General features: G+C 27.9%; 1 protein-coding gene across 4 annotated transcripts in view; it reads left to right on the top strand.

Moving 5' to 3' along the window:
* LOC142328739 (uncharacterized) overlaps positions 1-21,057 on the top strand; it is a 131,455-nt gene that overhangs the window by 59,719 nt on the left and 50,679 nt on the right. For 2 of the 4 annotated variants that reach the window (XM_075372724.1, XM_075372723.1), the window contains 5 exons: positions 1,639-1,905; positions 9,010-9,195; positions 9,551-9,658; positions 11,256-11,405; positions 15,395-15,516. In XM_075372724.1, coding sequence (XP_075228839.1) covers positions 1,639-1,905; positions 9,010-9,195; positions 9,551-9,658; positions 11,256-11,405; positions 15,395-15,516 — 833 coding nt within the window. The remainder of the gene's footprint in view (positions 1-1,638; positions 1,906-9,009; positions 9,196-9,550; positions 9,659-11,255; positions 11,406-15,394; positions 15,517-21,057) is intronic. The other 2 variants (XM_075372725.1, XM_075372726.1) reach the window with 2 other exon arrangements.

Raw genomic sequence — 21,057 nt, forward strand, 5'->3', positions numbered from 1 at the left:
ATTCCATTTGATTTCCTTTCATCTGTATGAGATAATAATGACAACATTTTTAAATTTCATCCTGATATATTGTATGATGTATTAAAAACTAGAATTTTATTAATATTTCAAAAAATTTCTTGAAAAGGAATGAAGGATACTTGATAGAACCTGTTTTGAAACTTGAGAACAGTCTTAAAAATATTGTACACTTATTTTAAAGAAGTGTACTTACTACCTATTTTTTATATTTTGAAGTCAAAGTTAGTATTAACTTAAGAAAAAAGTTAAATTACACTGTAGAATTTATAGAATTCAATATATACATTGTCTTAGACAATGTATTGTCTAGATACCAAACAAAATCAAAAATACCTGCCTAATGACAAAAAATAATTCCAACTTACATCAACCAACAGCCGTACAAAATCACAAACATTTTCAGAAAAAAAATAATACTGTGACACTTTCAGAATAAACAAAATGCACAAGATGCGTTTATAAACTCTAAAGCAAACTGACAAACTACATTTACAAACAGAACACAAGAGCATACAGATTAAACTGCACAGTGGTTGTACTAAATATGATATCTGACATATTAGACGAAGATTCATCTACTGATACAAAGAACATATACATGACTGCATTCAACAGATCAACTTTGCTATTTACAGCAAAGAAATCAGACACATGTACAAATTCATTAAGTATAACTTGCAGATTTTATACATAGTTTGTAAAAACCCAAGACATAAAAACACATTTAATCAGTATGAAATTTACTATAATCACACCAATTTGACAAAAAGATTTTAAACAAACAGAACAAAGATATTATATCTCATTTAAAGGACCTTCCTGACATATTTAAACAGACACCATTAACAGCTGTCAAATTATCTTCTAAAGATCCTTAGGAAAAACAATTTCCAATAATTAAAAAAATGCTGTCATTTGTAGCTATCATTTGTAGTTTTTAATTTTTTAAGCATTATAGCAATTTGATCATATTTAATAAATATTTGCTAACATTCAATATTCTTTCACCTTCATTCTGTTTTCTTTGCATTTGTATTAATATCAGTCTCACCATTCATTCAGAGGCTTGTAATTTCTTTAATAGCATCACTTTCAGTCAGTTATTTTATAATAAATAATGTATATATTCTTTGTAATTTTTTATCTGATTAATATCACTACTGATTGGTTGTTGTAATAGTTGTGTTTAGTAATGATGTAATATGAATCAGGATTTTAAACCAGATAAAATTGTAGTTATTTATTTCATCATATATATTATTAATTAATTCAATCATTAAGGTTCAGTTAATTACACTGTCTCCACTGAGGGGGGATTGCCTGATCCACAGGAAATTGTGTACATCATGTTCAATATTCTCATCTCAAAAGTGCGACTGTCATAGCTCTTATTACTATTTTACTCTAAATCGCTATTATTTTCTTCTTTATTGTTATTGTATGGTTATGCTGCTTTTGATTTGTAATATAAGCAGGAGTAATAGAATTTTATTATTAAATTAATAATATTATTCATCTTTTGTGTACAGATTGATACTTTTTTGGTCTTTTATTTTTATATTTTACATAAAATTCTCTGTTGTAATAATTTTATTTTAAAGCAATTAATTTACGTAGGCTGTTAAATATAAAAGAAGATAATGTTGATAAGGGAACTTTACTGGAAAGAGGAAATGTAATGGAAGAAAAAAAAGAAATTAATGAAAATGAAGCTAGTATTAATCAGGACAAAGGAAATGAAAGTGTCATTAGACATAAAGATGACTGTGATAGTGATTATCAAAATTGTGCTGTTAATGAATTACAGAATTTTACATCTGATGCTTCTGAATTTACTTCTCTTTCAAAAGAGCAAACTGAAAATGCATCTGTTGCTGATGAACTGTAAGATTTGACGATTTTTTTTTTTGTAACATCACTACTTTCCTATTTTAAGTCAATTCACACTTCCTTTATTAACTTTTCATGCTTAATGAACAATAAGAATTTTCTTTTTGGGAAGATAAGAGTTGAGATCTAATATGTTTCAAATTCATTCATCAGATGTGGATTGCATTTGTTATTCTAATCTGATAAGGACAATTTTTATATCTATATACAAGGAATCTTCTTGTTGTTTTTTTTATTCTTTTATGTTTGTTCATATGTTGTGGGTTGGTTCACTAACATTCTTCGTATTTTTCTGTCCTTTCATAATAATTTCTTCCTCGTTTCTTCTTTGTCCTTAATGACTATTGTTCCAGTACCATCCTTTTCTTAGATCACTGTTTTTATTCAATGTTTAATTACATAAGTTTGTATAAAAATGATTAAAATTTAACTAGTTATTTTTATGTTTACAATTTTTTTTTAATTAACATAAAAAAGAGAAAAATGTACCACAGAGATTATCTGTGGCACACTTTTCTGTGTGTGTAGCAATGATGTGTCATTGCTACACACATGTGCTTGCTCACTCACTCACTCGCATATTCATCTACACCTGGCTTTTTTTTTTTAGTCAGCAGACAGCTTTTTAACTATTATAATATTTTTAACTATTATTGAAATGGATTATTTCCTGCTGCATGAATAGCACAAATATTTAGATATGAATCTTTTAAAGATAGTAAGTATACTTTTAAATTTTGTCCTTGATCAGCATCATACATCTGCAAGAGCATTCTGCTATTTATAATTTATCAGGATTTAAACCAGTAGTTCCCCTACTGAGTTGAGGCAGCAGTATACTGTTTCGTTACAGAAGAGGCGTAATAATTTATTCCATAATATTCCCTCCCATTCTTTCTTTGGGTTTTGTGTATATAAAGCATCTAAGGTACAAGTTGAAGCAATGATTGCTTCTGTTTCTGTGAGTAATGATGTTCATTTTGAAGGCAGTTCCTGTTGTGAACAGAATGAAGATGTCACTTGTAGAACTGATTTGATATCACCTGCATTTTATTTGGTGTAGTATGTAAATATATAAGAATATGTTTAACCCCCTTAAGAAGCCAACAGTTAAATAATATATTACTCACTTTTCCCTAATAAGATAAGCTTAGGAAGATTGTTATTGTTGAGTTCATTTTACCAGTTTTTATAAAAAAATTATGGTTCCTTTTAGGCTACTTACAACCATTGTGATTTTTGCAAAAATAGTTCCCCAAATTATTATGTGTAGAGTAATTGCTTATTTATTATTTTTATTATTTGATAGCCATTTGCTAATGATCACTTACTTCCAAAGTGTAGATACAGTAAACTGTTAAAAGTAGATACCACTGCATTTTTTAACCGTATTGTTGTAGTTATTATAAAATAGTCAACGCATCAAATTGGGATGGTTGTGCTTGCTCTGGTTGTGTGCAAGTGGAATTGATATTTGGTATTACAGTAACTGTAATGCAATATTTTTTTCTTCCGTAACTATAAGAATACATCAGTTAACAGAAAATTTTTGTATGTGGTTCTTTAAAAGATTTTTAATTTCTTATATTTTTTTCATTGATTAATTAATTGTGTTTGTGATGCTTTTTGGGTGTACTTGTGTTGTTTTAATATTTCTGTATATTCATTAATTAATTGTTCAAGACATATATATTTAAAGGTAGCATAATTTGTAATGTCTTTGAACAACATACCTTTTTCAATTTTAAGTTGCTTTTGGCGGCATGAGTCAAGCGCTTATTAGCTAAATTTATCTTATATTTCTAATTATATGCTGTTTAATATTTTATTACTTACTCTAGTACTATTATTGATGTTTCTGCAGTGTTTAATTATTATAAATTATTGATATTTATCGCCATATTACATAAGTTAGTTAAATTAGTTGGCATTACTTATTTAATTTAATGCCTCATTAGATTGCTTAATTACATTAATTTATAAATGCAAATTACATGTTATATTTTTTATTTATTTCATTTTAACATAACAAATACCATTTTGCTCAATTAAAATCTTAATTAGTGTACAAAATTACATGATTAATTTTACGTTTTCAAGACGGCTTAGAATGAAAAGAAAAACAAAGATTACGTTGAAATACAAGTATAAATTATAATCTGAATTATGAAATTTTTTCTAGACAAATATTGATAATATCTTAGATTAACAGAAAAATTAAACTAAAGTGAAAAATGAATTATTACTTTAATAAATTCATTTATAATCATAAATCTAATTAATGAAAAATAAACATACCTTAAAAGCAGTGATTCTCAATCTTTTTAACTCCATAACCCCCAAAAAGTAAAAAAATAATATATAATGAATAATTTGCAACTCCCTTCTCAAACCACAGTACAATGAAACCTAGTTAAAACTATTTAGCTGTGTTGATAGGGACAGGTATGAACATACATTATGAAGTGTACAAACATGAGCAATTTACAGGTTCCAACTTGATGTATACGTGTTCCTTGTAATTTGATCTGCTTGCATAATATTGATTGTGAGAGCATCATGTTCAAACATGCATATACTACGTCTGAACACATCTGTTCTCAACGGTATAGAAGAAACTTAAGGGATTGCAGAATGTCAGATTAGTTTTGAGTGTGAAGCGTACGTCTAGTGCGTTTATTTAAGTTTTTAAAAGTGTAGTTTCATTGAAAATAATAATAATTGAGGTTTTGGTTTTTTAGTTTGCAGTCAAACGATGTAACTGTTTTTTTTCTCAATTAGACTCTTTTGTAAAATGAAAAAATTTGTGAAAAAACTAAGCGAGCCATTTACATCCAGAAAATCAATTGGTAAAAAGATAAGATTGTACAATGACAGTTATTTAAATTATGGTTTTACCTCATTGGATGGAAAGCCACAGTGCATTGTTTGCTTTCAAGTCCTCTCCGATGAAAGCATGAAACCATCAAAATTAATTTGATGCTTGGAAACTAAGCATCCGAATCATAAAAGCAACCTTTGGAATTTTTTGAAAGAATATTTACTTTGAGAAACCAACAAGCTTCTATTTGTAAATCACACCATACTGTTAAAAGTGTACTTGAAGCATCTTATCTCATAGCATTAAGAAAAGCTAAGATGTCCAAACCCCATACAGTTGCAGAAAACCTCATATTGCCTGCTACAATCTACAATCGATATGGTCAATGTTTTTAATAGGCATGGAAGAAATAAAGAAATTCCCCTTTCTAATAACACAGTATCCAGGCATATCAATGACATGGCTGTCAATTTTCAAGGTTTTTTAGTATTCATTTGCCAATTCAACAGATGTGCAAACATTTTTCAGTTCTTATGTTTTGTGAGATATGAATGCGATAGGGACAGATCAATCAAAGAAAAATATATGTTGTTTTGTAAATCAATACGTGGTTGTCTTTTTTTTTTATGAAGCAACTAAAAACTATAATATAGATTGGTCAATGTGTTGCAGTATGTAGTGACGGTGCAAAGTGATAATAGAAAGAAGTGGATTTCTGAAAAAAATTACAAGATCTTATAAAAAGGGCGAAATAGACACCCTGCTTCCTTCACAAATATGCTCATTCCTCAAAAGATATGCCAAAAAATCTCAAAAAGATTATTTGTAAAGCTGTAAAAATGGTTAATTTTATTAAAAGTCGACCATTACTGTATAGGCTGTTTGCTAAACTATGTGATGAAATGGACAGAAAAAAAATTTCTTTTCTTCCATACAGAAGTCGGATGTTATTGCAGGTGAAAGTGTTAACCCAGGTATTGGAATTGCGAGATGAATTAATTTTTTTTCCAGGATAAACAAACCGTCATTATCAATGTTTTTACAGAATAATGAGTTTATGTTGCTGTTGGCTTATTTAGCTGATGAATTTTTGCATTTAAACAACTTGGACATGATAAAAACATTTTATTAATGACAAAGTTCATGCTTTTATTAAGAAGCTTGATATCTGAATTATTCACCTTCAAACCAAAAATTCCAATGTTTCCATTCACTTCCGGTTGTATTGAGAAAAATTTGGATGAAGAAGACACTATTACTCACCACAGTTTGAGTAGCATGAAGATGCATTGGCATGAGCTAAAAATTCAGTTGGTAGAATATTTCCTGGAAGATAAAAATGATTTCTCATTTTTAAAAAAAGATGGGTACTGAATCCATTTAGTGAAAATGTTGTTGTAGCTGCCAAGTTACCAGTTGAGATTCACGACCAGCTCATCGAAATGTCTGCCAATAAAATGTTATAACTACAATTCACATCTGAAGATTTAGATATGTTTAGGCTTGCTTGTCGAAGTGAATATGTAAATTTATGAATAAATTTTTTAGTCACTGAATCAATATTTTTCTTTCGCAGGTAAGAAAGGGTTCTTACCTGTGTGAAAAGGATTTTTCATCTATGGTTTTGCTTAAAATTAAATATAGAAATTATCTTTTATCACTTGAAAAGAATTTACTTTTGTTTATTTCTAACGTAGTTTCTAACATATGGACAAACTTATAAATGAAAAACAAACACAACCACCTCATTAATTTATTTTCATTATGTGCGTACTTATAAATCTAAGAAAATGTTTTTAATAAATGATTTTTTCTCATAAAATCATTTCATTATTGATTATATGTAAAGTTGAAGGCTAATTTTGTAATTCCCCTTTCATATCAATGCGACCTCGAAGTCGAGAAACACTGCTAAAAAGAATGCCACCTTACAAAGAAAATGTTAATTACTCTAGTGAAGTTGATATCACTATATGAATTCATCATAATATTACTCAAAGAATTTAAAGTCTAACTATTTTAGGGTGAATTACTAAAACAGAAATAAAACCTTTGAAGAAACATAAATAAAAATATTTACTCTTTCCAATAAAGTTGGTCAGTCAATTTCTTATCTCATCTGCTCCTGAAGAAGGAATTTCTAGCTTGCACCTAACCTCTCATCTCATCTGAGTGTACAATTTAGTGATATCAAATCTGAATATGATATATCTATCAAATGTACAAAAATGTAATGCTTTGAAATAAAAATTCCACAAAAACTTGATCTCGATTATTTTAATAATATGCTTAATTAAATATATGACTTAAACTATGGATGGGGTTCCAGACTTCAGAGGTTTTTAGATCTATAATTGACAATGAAATTGTTATGCTATTGAATTGGCAGATGTTCATTAAGTGATATATATGTATTGTTTTATTATTCTTTATAATATTGTTTGTATGTCTTCATGACGGAGTGGTAGTGACTTGGCCTTTAATCCAGAAGTCCCCGGTTTGAATCCCAGCCAGGCACAGCATTTTTCATATGCTACAAATTTCTATTCCCATGCACAAGCTTCATAGCTTCTGTGGTGAATTAATTCATCAAGCAAAAATAAAATTCTGGTTGGTGTGATTTATTATTTATTAACATACTTTTTCTTGTAAATAAATTCTTACAAATTTGAAAGAAATACAGAAAGAATAAAAAACTAAAATATGTGATGATACAAGTTATTACCCAGAAACATTTATCATCAATTGAGTACAATGCATTGTCATATAAATATGTGCTTAAATATTTTTCTGTTCTAGGAAATAGATTTATTATTTAATTTTTTTTTTAGCATTTTATAAGTCACTTTATATTAGTTGATTTTATTTTACATTTTTAGTTTTGTTTTTACTTAAAATGTGGAATGATTATAAAATATGATACCACGTGGAAAAAAAATTTCAAAAGTAACATAAAGAGAAAAAATCTACATCTTTAAAAAAAAAGAAGAAAAAAAAGTAGTTTAGAGAAGTGACTCTAGAAACCCCTTCCCAGTATGTCTACTCCTAAGGCCTAACTATGTCCTTCAGTCTTCACATGAAAATTCAATGAATGTCAGAATTATTTCAGTCTGTGTAATATAGCAGTCCAATACTATGTAATGATGATAATAAAAAAATTTGAAAAAATATTAATTTAGTTTTATCTAGACTATGTAGTATTTTCTCCTTATATATATATATATATATATATATATATATATATATATATATTTATATTTATAGAGAGTTATCCTACTTTGATTTATTACTCAAAATAAAGTTGGTTCATTCCTAATTTTTTTATTTATTTTTTTTAATTTTATTATTATTATTATTATAAGAACATGCATATCACTCAACATAAACTTCTTTCAACTACCAAAATGATAGTAAAGGTAATTTTCAATTAATACAAAATAATTTATTGAGAGAAATTTTTTTTCTGTGTAATTTTTTAATCCTTAATGAACCATGTAGGTTTCATAATTTTTTTTTATCCTTATAAAAATGTTCATAAATTTAAAAAGATTGTGCTTGCTAATCACAGAATCATAATTAGAGAAGTTTCTGAAGAAATAGGAATTTCATATGGCTCATGCGAGATGATTTTTATTAATGTTTTGAACATGAAACTTTCAACAAAAACAGCATCGCATAACCGCCGCCAAACAAATGCTTACTAATATCGCTGACGACCCAGACTTGCTCAAACACTTCATAACTGGTAATGAATCATGGGTGTAGAAGTGTGACATTGAGACAAATGCTCAGTCGTTCCAGTGGAAGTTTTCTTAGAGGAGCCATGACCAAAAAAAGCATATCAAGTCTGATCAAATGTGAATGTCCTTCTAACCATTTTCTTTGACAGCAATGGAATTATTCATCATGAACAATTCCTACTGCAAGGTCGTACAGTTAATAAGGAGTACTGACTCAAAGTTTTATGCAATTTGCCTGAGATAATCCAGAAAAAACCCAAACTTTGCAGAAACAACTCATTGATTTTGCATCTGACAACAAAACCAGTGCAGACTACTATCACAGGGGTGTTACTCTGAAAGGGGTGGGAAAACATTGAAGATTGAATAAATACTTTCAGAGAAAATATAAGATTCTTGTTAATTTTTCTATCAAACTTGTATGTGAGATAGAATGTTACTTTCTACCACATTGATTTAGTTGAACATAAACTGTATTAAATTATTAGTCATATTTACAATTAGTAATTTTATCTTTTATTTAACATTTTTTAACAGGAATTGTAGATCAGAAGATGTCCCCGATAAATGTGATACCGGAAAGAAACGACAAAATACAAAAAAGCGTGGCCGTAGAAAATTAGTTAATGATGTAAATAACCAGCCATCAAAAAATGTTGAACATAAAGATTCAGAAGAAAATGAAACAGAATCGATTAAAGACGAAACAAGTGCTAGTAGTAGGTAAGTTGTTTAATTTTTGTATTTGACTTTTTTTTTAATTTTCAAAAAATGTTGTTTGCGGGTTTTTTCATAATTGCTATTTATAAATCAGTACATAATTTTATAAAGAATTTTATTACAAGTATTAAACAAGGGCTAAAGGTAAATATTAAATTTTTCATCTAAGAATTTTAAAGTAATGGGGCTGGCACATAAAACACTCTTGAATCGCCAAATAAATCTTTTAAATTAAGTTTATTTATAGGATTGCAGCAGAGTTGAAGTTAAAATTTTACATAGCACCCTCTGTCTTGTTTTTTTAGAGTTTTGGAAACACTTTAATATTAATTTAATAAGTTTATTTTTATTTTTTCAGGTTAAATGAACCTGAAGAATTTCAGAATAATGATAGTAACGATGTACCTAGAGTTAAACGTGCCCTAAGAAAATCAACAACTAATAACAGAGATCTGTTGATTTATAGGTATTTGAATCATATCTGTTATTTGAAGTACATTTTTTTAATTTTTAATAATTAAGTTATAATGTATCTTAAATTTAGTAAAAAAGAGAATGTGATTTAATATAATTTTAACAAGACAGGTTTAAGGGACTGCTTTCTATTTCATCTTCTTCATACTTGAGCAAAAATGATGCTTTATAAGTTATGATTTTTAATTACCTTAACATAACTTCATCCTCTTTTTGTTTTAATAGAAAAGTTTTTTTTAAGTTATATCATTTTTATATATAGCTACTTTATTCTGCTTTTGTTTGATTTATTTATTTCTACAAGCTTCGTTTACAAAAAAAAAAAAAAAATATGAAAATGTGCATGGGTGAAAATTTTATTAAATGTAAAGAGATATTTAGGACTATCTAATATATATATATATATATATATTTTTTTTTTTTTTTTTTTAAACTGCCAAATGTTGTATCTGATTTGTACTGATTTAAAATTATTTAGGATTACATTTAAAAGAACAAAAAAAAAATGGTTATTAGATAAAAGTTGTATTCACATTACGTAAATATAACATTAATTGATAGTAACAGTTGGAATATCTTAGTGTAAGTTTATTTATAGTTAGAAATAGTGATTAATTAATTTTGACAAATCAATAGTAAAATTTGTATAAAATGTAAAGTCATAAAAGGTTTTATACAGTACAGAATTAACAGGTTTTTAAATAACAATATTTTACTATTTTAAATTAAAATTGCCCTTGTTCTCTAAAATTAGGGGGTTTCCAGAATTTTATGACAACATTTCAGAAGAAAAAGAGTGGAGATATGTGTTTATAAATTATTTTTTGTTTTTGGTAAATAACTGTAACGTATGATAAATTATTAAAATGCCAACAAACCTTTAATTGACACTATGTTCAGCATTTTTTTAAATAATTCTTTCCAATTCCTTTTTTAAAAAATGTTATAAGTTTTAAACTGCAATATTTTATTCTTCCTGCACAAAAAATTGTATAGTTGTACAACAAAATTGTAAATTGAAAATTGTTGTACAACAAATTTCAGATTTTTAGATTGAGAAATTACTACTTGATTTGCATAGTGAAACTTTTCAACAAAACCTGCAGAATACAGAACAGTATTTTGTAATTCATTTTTCTTTGTAACATTAAATTTGATATTGTCACTAAATTAGTTTATTGTAGTAATTTATTGTTGGTGTATTAATTTACTTGGTTTTATTTTTACCTTAAAGTAATTTAAAAATTTATTAGTAAATTTTTGTGAAAGCAAAAGAAAAACACTAGTTCATTATATGAATTTGTTCTATATTTATTCTAATTTTTGGGCTGAAGGAGATTATTTTTACTGATAGATTTAGACATTGTAGTAATTAGGAATAACTTAATACAATATCAGGATAATTGTCAGTTTACTTAATTGTTATTTAACAGCAATATTTGCTGGCCAGATGTTAGCATATTGACTTTCTTCTGCCTAGATGGCATAAGAGCTAAATTAAATTAATTAATTTTTGTTTTGAATTATTTATTTATCAAACATAAAAATATTCTATTCTGTTTAATTTATACTTTCTGTTTATTTTATAGCGAAGATAGTCCAGTAAGCAGAGATAACAATCAGAGTGAAGAATTTGAATTACCTCCCAAAAGACGTCGTAAAAAAGCAAGACCTCGTACTGCTTCGTTAGATAGTGATAATTCTGATCTACAACCATCTGATTTGGAACTCGGCTACAAGTGAGTATATTCATTTAATTTCTCATAAATATAATTAGTATTTCTTACATTTGAATAATTTTTGAAAATTTATATTTTCTCATTATTATATGTATTTAGATGTTAGTGGCCCTAGGATGTAAATTGACATAATTGGTCTGAGTATGAATAATGTACACCAAACAAAAAGTTAAGTCTAACCTACCTCCTGCTACTGATTCTACTTTTGCAAAATAATAATTTTGTCAGGATGAATGTGTTTTTGAATTCCATTTACTTTTATATAAAAAGATTCTTTTACCCATTTTTATATATATTTATATATTAAATTACTAGCGTGGCCATGAACGAGGCTAATGAATTCTCCAACCTTAAGGAGAGAAATTTCCCAGCAATCTTTACTTTAGAGATATCCTTTTATATTTATGTACTTAGGTGGATCAATTTGATATATATTTGTATATTAGTACAGAGGAATATGGGTCTTGAAAAGATTGGCTTTAAGATAGGAAATATATATATATATATATATATATATATATATATATATATATATGTAGGGAGAGAGAGAGAGAAAGATCTATTAATTATTAGAAAAAAATCACCTATGAAGATACCAAAATAATGCGTTTAATATAAAGTTACCAATTTATATAGTAGAGTTGATTTTAACAACTATATATATATATATATATATATATATATATATATATATATATATATATATATATGTAGGGAGAGAGAGAGAGAAAGATCTATTAATTATTAGAAAAAAATCACCTATGAAGATACCAAAATAATGCGTTTAATATAAAGTTACCAATTTATATAGTAGAGTTGATTTTAATAACTATCAGTTTTTACATGTAACAAAGATCATGCATTCCTTAATGTAGTACTTTAATAGTTGATGATGATTCCATGAGTTTGAAAAAGATATGTAAATTGATAATTTTATATTAAACTTTGTGTTTTGGTATGTTTGTAGGTGATTTTTTTTTATTATAATTATGAATTATGAACCACTAGACAACATATTTATTAAAATGACATGCATATAGTATGGCCATAAAATAACGCTGAGGTTTCAAAAAATCATAGTTCTGGAAGTAAATATGATAAAGGCATAAAATATAAATAAAAATGAAGAGAAGCTCCTCAAGCGTATTACTTGTAAATTTTTCTATGCACCCCTTTAGTTTTCCTACAGACATCAAATATATTAACTTCTTGCCTCTCTGAATATCTTTAACCTCTTGCCACATATGACAGAGAAGATCCTGTGATCATTTTTTTACGTGGTCCAAATTTCTTATTTGAAAAGAGAAAACTGTCTGAAATCCCAATATTATTTTATGGGCATTGTATACATTGATTGATGTTATTTATTTTCATACTTCTTTTTACTTGAAAGCTATCCTTAAAAAATAATAAATTATATATTTTATTGCATGTTTGCATTTTTAACAATTATTACTAAGGTATTTTTTTATTTAAATAATCTTTAAAACCTTTAAGTAACCTTGCAAACATAGTTCATGTCATTCACCAGCATAGAAGTTATTTTTTATTTTTTTTTTATTCATTTTCCCATTTAATGAACTTTGTCTATATCTGCACTATTATATAAAGAGGAGAGGGTTTGTGTTTGTATAGGATAAACAAAAAAAAAACTACTAGATCAATTGTAACCAAATTTTTATCTATATTTTCTGGCATAACTTAGAAGGTTTTTAGATAATTTCATCTCAAAAAAAAAAAAAAAAATATATATATATATATATATGTAATTATATAATTTAACTTATTCAAACACCTCACAAAGTACAGAATTAAAGAACACTCTTACATTAATTTTTTTTTTTTCACTTTCAGGCCTAAGCCCATCTTCAGTAATTTTTAATTTTTTTTCTTTTTTACATTTACATATTAAAATAATACGTTAAAATTTTTAGAACAAATATTTGTTCAGTTAATAAAATTTTCTTTTTAAAATCTAAAACGTGTTATTTAAAATCTTTAATATGCTGTCAATATCAATTTGATTATGACAGCATATTAAAGATTTTAAATAATGTTTTAAATTTTTTTACTAGAATTAAATTTGCGTTAAATAAAATAGTATTAAATAGATTTTTAAAATTTCTGTTTAACAATAATGGGCTTCCCATGGGAACTGCATGTGAGGCTAGAGTGATGAGGTATGCAAGCACCTCATGGAAGGCTAGACAGATCATCACAATCAACTGGTAACAAATGGGTGCCCCTGGGTTGCTATTTTGGAAGGTGCAATGGGATGCTCTTATAGTATCTCTGCAAACAATTGTCCGATTCAAACTAGGTTTGTGTTAGTATCATTAGTTTTATACCAGGGAAGGTTTTAAGCCATTGACTGATGCCGTAGCTCCCTTGAATGTTAAGATATTAAAAATCATCACTCTCCATAAAAAAGGATGTGTGTGGGTCGTTGTATGTGCTCAAATTTATTTTTAGCTGCTGTTGGTACAGAGTGAATCAGTGGTGGTGCACCAGGTGACTGAGCGCGCATTACACAAATGATTTATATTTCTTGATAGAAATGATTTATCTAAAACTATATTTGTATTTTAGGAATAAAAAAGGAAAACATTGAGGTTAGAGCTTTGTTAAAAAATCACAACTCAAGAAACAGCTAAAAATGTTCAGGATTTTGAAGCTTTTCATTGTAAATTGCTTTCATTGTAAATTTTCATTGCTTTAAATTGTTTTTTTTGTTGTTAGTACACTAAATTCATGAATGTTATTTAGTTACAGTTGGCAAAAAAATTTAACAGAATCATGTATAATGAAACATAAACCATGTAACATTTTTGTGGTGGCCTTAGGCCCACCGTTTTTCTAGTATTAATTATTTCTTCATTCCCAAGGAGGGTGAAGTTGTGAATTAAACATATTCATAAAGGAAAAAATTGGTTAATCCTTTTACTTCATTATTATATTTCTGCCACTATGGCAAAAAAATAAGTTTTATTTCTTATAATTATTCTTTAATTCTCACAATCATGTGGAGAGGGGGGTCTGCGGGTTAGAGCCCTCTTGAGTAGGTGGGAATGGTAAAAGCATGTTCTACAGTTGTCCAAGGAACCAGTCCCCCTGCAAATTGGGAATGGCTAGTGAAGCAAGCTTTGAGGCCATGAGGTAGCCCCCAAGGAGCCCCTGAGTTAATTCCAGGATTTGCCTGGGCTGACCTGAGCCCTGAGGGTCCAGGTTCTGGCTATTCGGGCCAGCTAGTAATTAATAATTTAATAATAACTACTGTTACGTTTTACACATATTTATCCATTTTTAGGAGCTAAAATATAAATTTCATTCTAATCAGCATACAGCTACTAATTAACAGAAATTTATATATTATTATTATAACTAAGAATCTGTTCCATTATTCTCCATGTTAGATTTTCTCTTTCTGAAACAGTTATTATGATATTAATTCTGTTTATTTTTATATTGATTTATGTAGATATTTTGTGTAGATCATTATTCTGCATTGTTCATCACTCACTTCATCATAAGTAAATGCAAAGTTAAGTAATCTCTCTGTTACTACCTACTTGTAAAGAGTAATAATCAAAGGTCGTAAAATTATATTATACAAATTTTGTGTTCAGTACTTTCAAATTAAAAAAAAAAAAATGTTTGTGGTATCTTGCAACAAATAAACAACATTTTAATTTTTAGGTTGAGTTTCTCTAAATTTCTACCTTTCTTAACGTTCTTACATTTCAAACAGCCTTAATAAATAATAACCAGTTTTTACAATCTCAGCTTGAAAGACTTACTGTACTTTACCTAACATATATCTTTTTGAATTTGGGTTTCATTCAACACTTAATCTTCCAATCATTTGGGTTATCTGAATCTAAACATTTTGTTCAGAGAATCAGTGTTTGTCTCCACAAAATGTTGTTTACAAATTACATACTGTTAATACTTCTGAGTGTATATTTTAAGTTATTTTGTTGTTTTTCCAGAATACTTGAACAAATAATGGCATTTCCTAGAGCAACTCCATTTTTAGATAAACCAGATGAAAATGCTTATGGAATGCTTGAATATTATCAGATAATCACAGATCCTATGTGGTTGAATGAGAGTAAGTTTTTTCTTTGTATTTTTTTGTGCACAGATGCACATACAAACACATAAATGAATGTTTATTTTTATCATACTAAATATTTTCCATGTTTAATATAACAGAAACAATCATAAATATATGACCTTTTAATCAGTGATTCCCAGACTGATACGTATAGTGTTTGTGATACAACTTTGCCTTTTGTTGCAGTTGAGAAATATGTATTATTCTAAAAGCAGAACTATAAAGGGTCATTCTGATAATATTTTTTAATTTAACACAGATTTTTATCAAAAAACAGTTTTAATTATTATAACAGTATAAAAAATATTTTTATATTTTATTTTCATTGAAATATTTTAGTTGTTGCTCTTTTACAGAAAGTTGACTGCCTGAGTAAACAGAATTTTGGTTCAAATGTGTTAAAATGTTTGATGGGTAAAATTGGTATGCTTTTCAGCACTCCTTTTCAGATTTAGTTAACTATATTATTACTAATGTACCTATTAGTAAATAATATAGTGTAACTTTCTATGAATATATCCTAGTTAGTTTCTAGCCAGATTTCTATTATGTTATATTTGCTGCATTAGAGTGCCTCATACATGTTTTTTACATGAATATATTACCAAATGAATACTGCTATCATATTGGAGAAGGAGGTATATAGTTTTGATTTTTATAAGAGAAGTGTTTATTTTTTCATTGATCATTAAAAAGTTGTTTAAATCTAAAACTCTGAGGCTCAGCTGATAAATTTTGCACACTAACATGCTACATGGAAACAAAGGTACTATCGTGATGGGCGTGGCAGCCATGATAGCTAAAATCTCCCTCTACAATACTGTAAAAAAGCTTTTCAGACTCAGTGCATGTTATTAAAAATTTGTTTAAGAAGAACTTTAAAATTTAAAGATTTTTCTATCAGTTCACACTTGGCTCCTGTTGGCTGCACTCAGCTCCGTACAGTTCACACAGCTCCTTTCAGATGCACTAGACTCCTGATGATTCAGTGGCTCTGTACATACTATATAATCTGGCTCCACACTACATTCAGACAGTCTTCTTCCAACCTTCATGGACTCAATGGTTCAAAGTTACAAAATATAATATTATATATGTTCTTATCAACGTATCATTTATGAAATCATTAAAAGGCATTTCTATACACTTGTACATAATGTTGGTATTATTCATTGAAATATTAAAAGGATCATATCTTAATTAATGTCTATATTTATTTATTATTTTAACCAGCGGTAAATACATAGAGTAATTACCCTAAGCAAGGTTTTACACCAAGGCAGATATCTCGAAATATTTTTTTGGTCCTCCAACCAAGATACATATAATCTACATTTTTTAAGAATTCAACATTTAATCTACCAGAACTGCCGATAAAATTTACAATTTGAAGAAACATCATTCAAGAATCTTCATATTCAACAATGTACTGCATGAAGGGACTCACTGGATCTAGATCTGAATCATTTACATAACATCTTTCTTAATTTATTATTACATTTAATTTACATTGTTTCATCATTTATATATCATTGATTCATTTCACATTTAATTTACTTTGTTAACATTTCATATTATTAATTTAAGTTATTTAATATCATTATGGAATTGGAACAATTAATAAAACAAAGAGGCCTATAATAATAAAGGCCTCTATAATGAAAATTTACAACTTTACTGATAAATTTGATCCCTCACAAGATGATAGAATTGACTTACAAATTAAGTTAAGGAATCTTCTTGATTTGCAAGACAGATATAACATCATTCAAACAAAAATTGAAATGTGAGTTTGATGATTTATTTTTGGATCGTGAACGAGTTGAACAAGACTTGAGCATTACAGAACACAAATTGTATCATTTAATAAATGATACTACTAATCAAAAATCATCTAATAAAGAAATTAATTCAAATACAATATTTAAATAAACACAATTGTAACCAATCACTATACCTGTATTTAGAGGTAATGTGTTATAGTGGCAGCATTTTTATAATATATTTATTGACAGTGCATAATAACACTGATTTAACAAATTTATAAAAACTACATTATTTGCATGCTTCGTTAAAAGATGAAGCATTAGCCATCACTAAAGATCTGCCAATAACTAACAAAAATTATATTATTGCTCAGGAATTATTAAAGGTACTATTTGACAACAATAATTTAATCGCATCTCATAATGCTAATTGCATCGTAAGTTCAGATTCCATAAAAATAGAATCTGTAGATACTTTGTCTAATTTTATTAACAAAATATCCTCTCATGTAAATTCACTTGAAATAATGCACCTTCCTGTTAATACATATGAATCTATCGTAATTAAATTTCTAACAGCTAAATTGGATTATAGCACTTCAAGATTATGGAATGAGAAATTGTCAAATCAAAGGTTTCCTAACTCTAAAAACTTTATAGAATTTCTCAACACAAGAAGACAACTTCTAGAAAACATTCAACATAGTCGCTTCAAATACGCAAGTGATACAGTTAATGTCAAAGTAAATCGCTACAATAATTCAACTTAAACTTTTACCAAATGCTTTACTTTAAATCATAACAAACAATATAAAAGAAAAAATGTCAGTTTTTATTCAAAATTTAACTTTAACCAATGTTCATTCTGTAATTTAAATCATTACTATATGAATGTAAGGAATTCTTAAACTTGTCCATTGATGATCGTAAAGCCTTTTTGGAAAATAATAATTACTGTTCTAATTGTCCACTAATCAGTGTTATTCAAAAAATCAATATAAGATTTGTGCTAAAAAACTCAATACACTCATTCATATGGACAAATTTAATGATTCTAAATTATAAATTAGTAACTCTGAAATTAATACTTATTGTTTATCTAAGAATCAGTCACAGAGAAAAATTGCTAGAGTTCAATGATACATATCATGTGTTGGCAATGTAATGAAGAAAAAATAATCAAAGGCAAGTTAGAAGAACATGATTCATGCTATTCTGGGCATCAACAAATCCAGATGAGACAACAAGGGTCGAATGTCAAAAGACATCTTATTACTGAGAAACCGCAACCTAAGGTATCAATCAAACAATTTTACAATAATAATAAACAATATTCTAAGAATAAACTAGATCATTCAAATATCAATGATAATCATAACTATCTGTCGCAACAAGATGGCAGTATTTATCAAAATAGATCGCGTAAATTATCTCAAGAGAATATTCCTCAATCAAAGCATAAACATATATGGTATCTTAAAAGCAAAGACTCCTTTATAACACCTAAAAAAGAATAATTTGATTTTACAAACACCTACAAATGCCAATGAAAACCTTCAATTCACAACAAAGGAAATTGAGTGTCCCAAAAACGAATCTTAACATTAATACAATTGATAACAATATTGATAGTAATAATTAATGTAATTCTAATCAAGATTTAAGGCCATAATCAAAACATTCAAACCAAGAACAAAGCTACATAGGTTGTAGTGATATACTACCAGTAACACAAAAAAATTCTTTTCAATGTGTCTAATTCTGATTCTTCATGGTGGGCAGAGATCTAGACCTGCTAACACACTCGTAAACATTGTTTTAGCATGTATAATTTAATTTACATATTTGTAATTGACATTAGCTTATACATTATATTCATGTATATTATGTTATATTATTTATTCATTATATAATTATAGATTACAAATCAAGCATTATTATCATTTCATATTTTTACTGCAACATTTCATTTTAATACTATAAAAAAAATCATCATATTATTTTCTGGCAGGAAGTATGTTCAGACTCAGTGCATGTTATTAAAAATCTATTTGAGAAGGACTTCAAAATTTAAAGGTCTTTCTATCAGTTCACACTCGACTTTGTACAGTTCACACAACTCCTTTTGGATGCACTCAGCCGCTGAAAATTCAGCAGCTCCATACACACTATATAAGCCAGTTCCGCACTACTTTCAGGCAGTCTTCTTCCAGCCTTCTTCCATCAGCCTTTATGAACTCAACGTTTCAAACTTACAAAATATAATATTATATATATTCTTAACAATGTATAATCTATGAAATCATTAAAAAGCATTTATATACACTTTATACAATCTTGTATTATTCATTCAAATATATTAAAGGATCATATCTAATTATGAAGTGATAAATGTCTATATTTATTATTTGAACCAGCGGTAAATACATAGAGTAATTACCCTAACCAAGGTGGATATTCTCTCAACAAATGCGTTGAAATCTCTTTACCGGTTTGTTTTCAGTAACAGTTAAAATGGAGTCGAGTACGGCCAATATTTCAACGCAGTTAAAACAGCGTGCAGTGATCGGATTTTTAATAGCAGAAAATGTGAATCCTACGAATATTTTTCATCATTTAAAGGCAGTTAATGGTAGTGAAACTGTTGACAGGAGTACTGTGAATAGGTGGGCGTTGAAATTTCACGAATGTGAAACTGGTAAAGTGACAATTGAGGACATACCTTGCAGCAAACGAGCAGTTTCTGTGACTGACAAGAGACATCAAAAGGAGGTGGACGATTTGCTTCAAAGTAACTGGTGAATGGCCCAGCAATGCATCGCTATTCAGTTAGACATGTCTAAAGAACGAGTAGGCCATATTATCGAGTAATTGGGTTACCGTAAAATCTGTGCACTATGGATACCGCAAAAACTCTCTGATGGCTCTCCACAAGCTTAAGATTGAGCCTATGCCACATCCGCCATACTCATTGGATTTGGCTCCATGTGACTTCCACTTCTTTCCTCATCTCAAGAGGAATCTCAAAGGTGATCATTATATCATTGATGATGAGGTGAAGGAAGCTGTGGCCACTTGAATCCAAGAAAGACTACCATAATTTTTAAGTGACAAAATGCAAAAACTTGACATGCTTTGGGGAAAGTGAGTCAGTATAAATGGAGATTACATTGAAAAATAAATACTGCATTTTGTAGCTAAGATATTGTATTTTATTCATTTTTTTCATTCCAATATCTCTTCATTCCCATGCTATCCATATTGGTGCAAAATTTATCAGCCGGACCTCGTAATTGTTCATACAGCAGCAGGCTAAGAATATAATTTCTATTACATAATTATGAGTTTCGGCCAAAGCAGCAGTTGAAATTCCTTATAATGTCGTAACAGCTTATAAGCTGTAATAATAAACAAACTATAGTTTGTGTACAACCTAAATTTGTGAAAGTCACTTTCAGAAAGTTAGACATAAGATATCTTTACTCGAAATCAGCCTTATTATGTTAGACGTCTTTTGTGTTAAGTAAAACAATTAAATTTCTGTCAGAATATTTATTCAGTCTAAATAGATTACATCGGCTGCAGTTACATTTCTTATGTCGGCATTAAATAACACTGATAAACATAATTTTTTGTTTCCTAACATGTGATACATGATTTTAATCTGCTTTTTGATGCTGAAAATGAATATGGGATCAGAATCTTTCTATCACCCACCATTTTTGAAAACTCTTTAAATTTTAATTAAAGGATTTTTTTTCATTTTTCA

This window comes from Lycorma delicatula, chromosome 8, assembly GCF_047948215.1.
Source record: "Lycorma delicatula isolate Av1 chromosome 8, ASM4794821v1, whole genome shotgun sequence".
Lineage (NCBI taxonomy): Eukaryota > Metazoa > Arthropoda > Insecta > Hemiptera > Fulgoridae > Lycorma > Lycorma delicatula.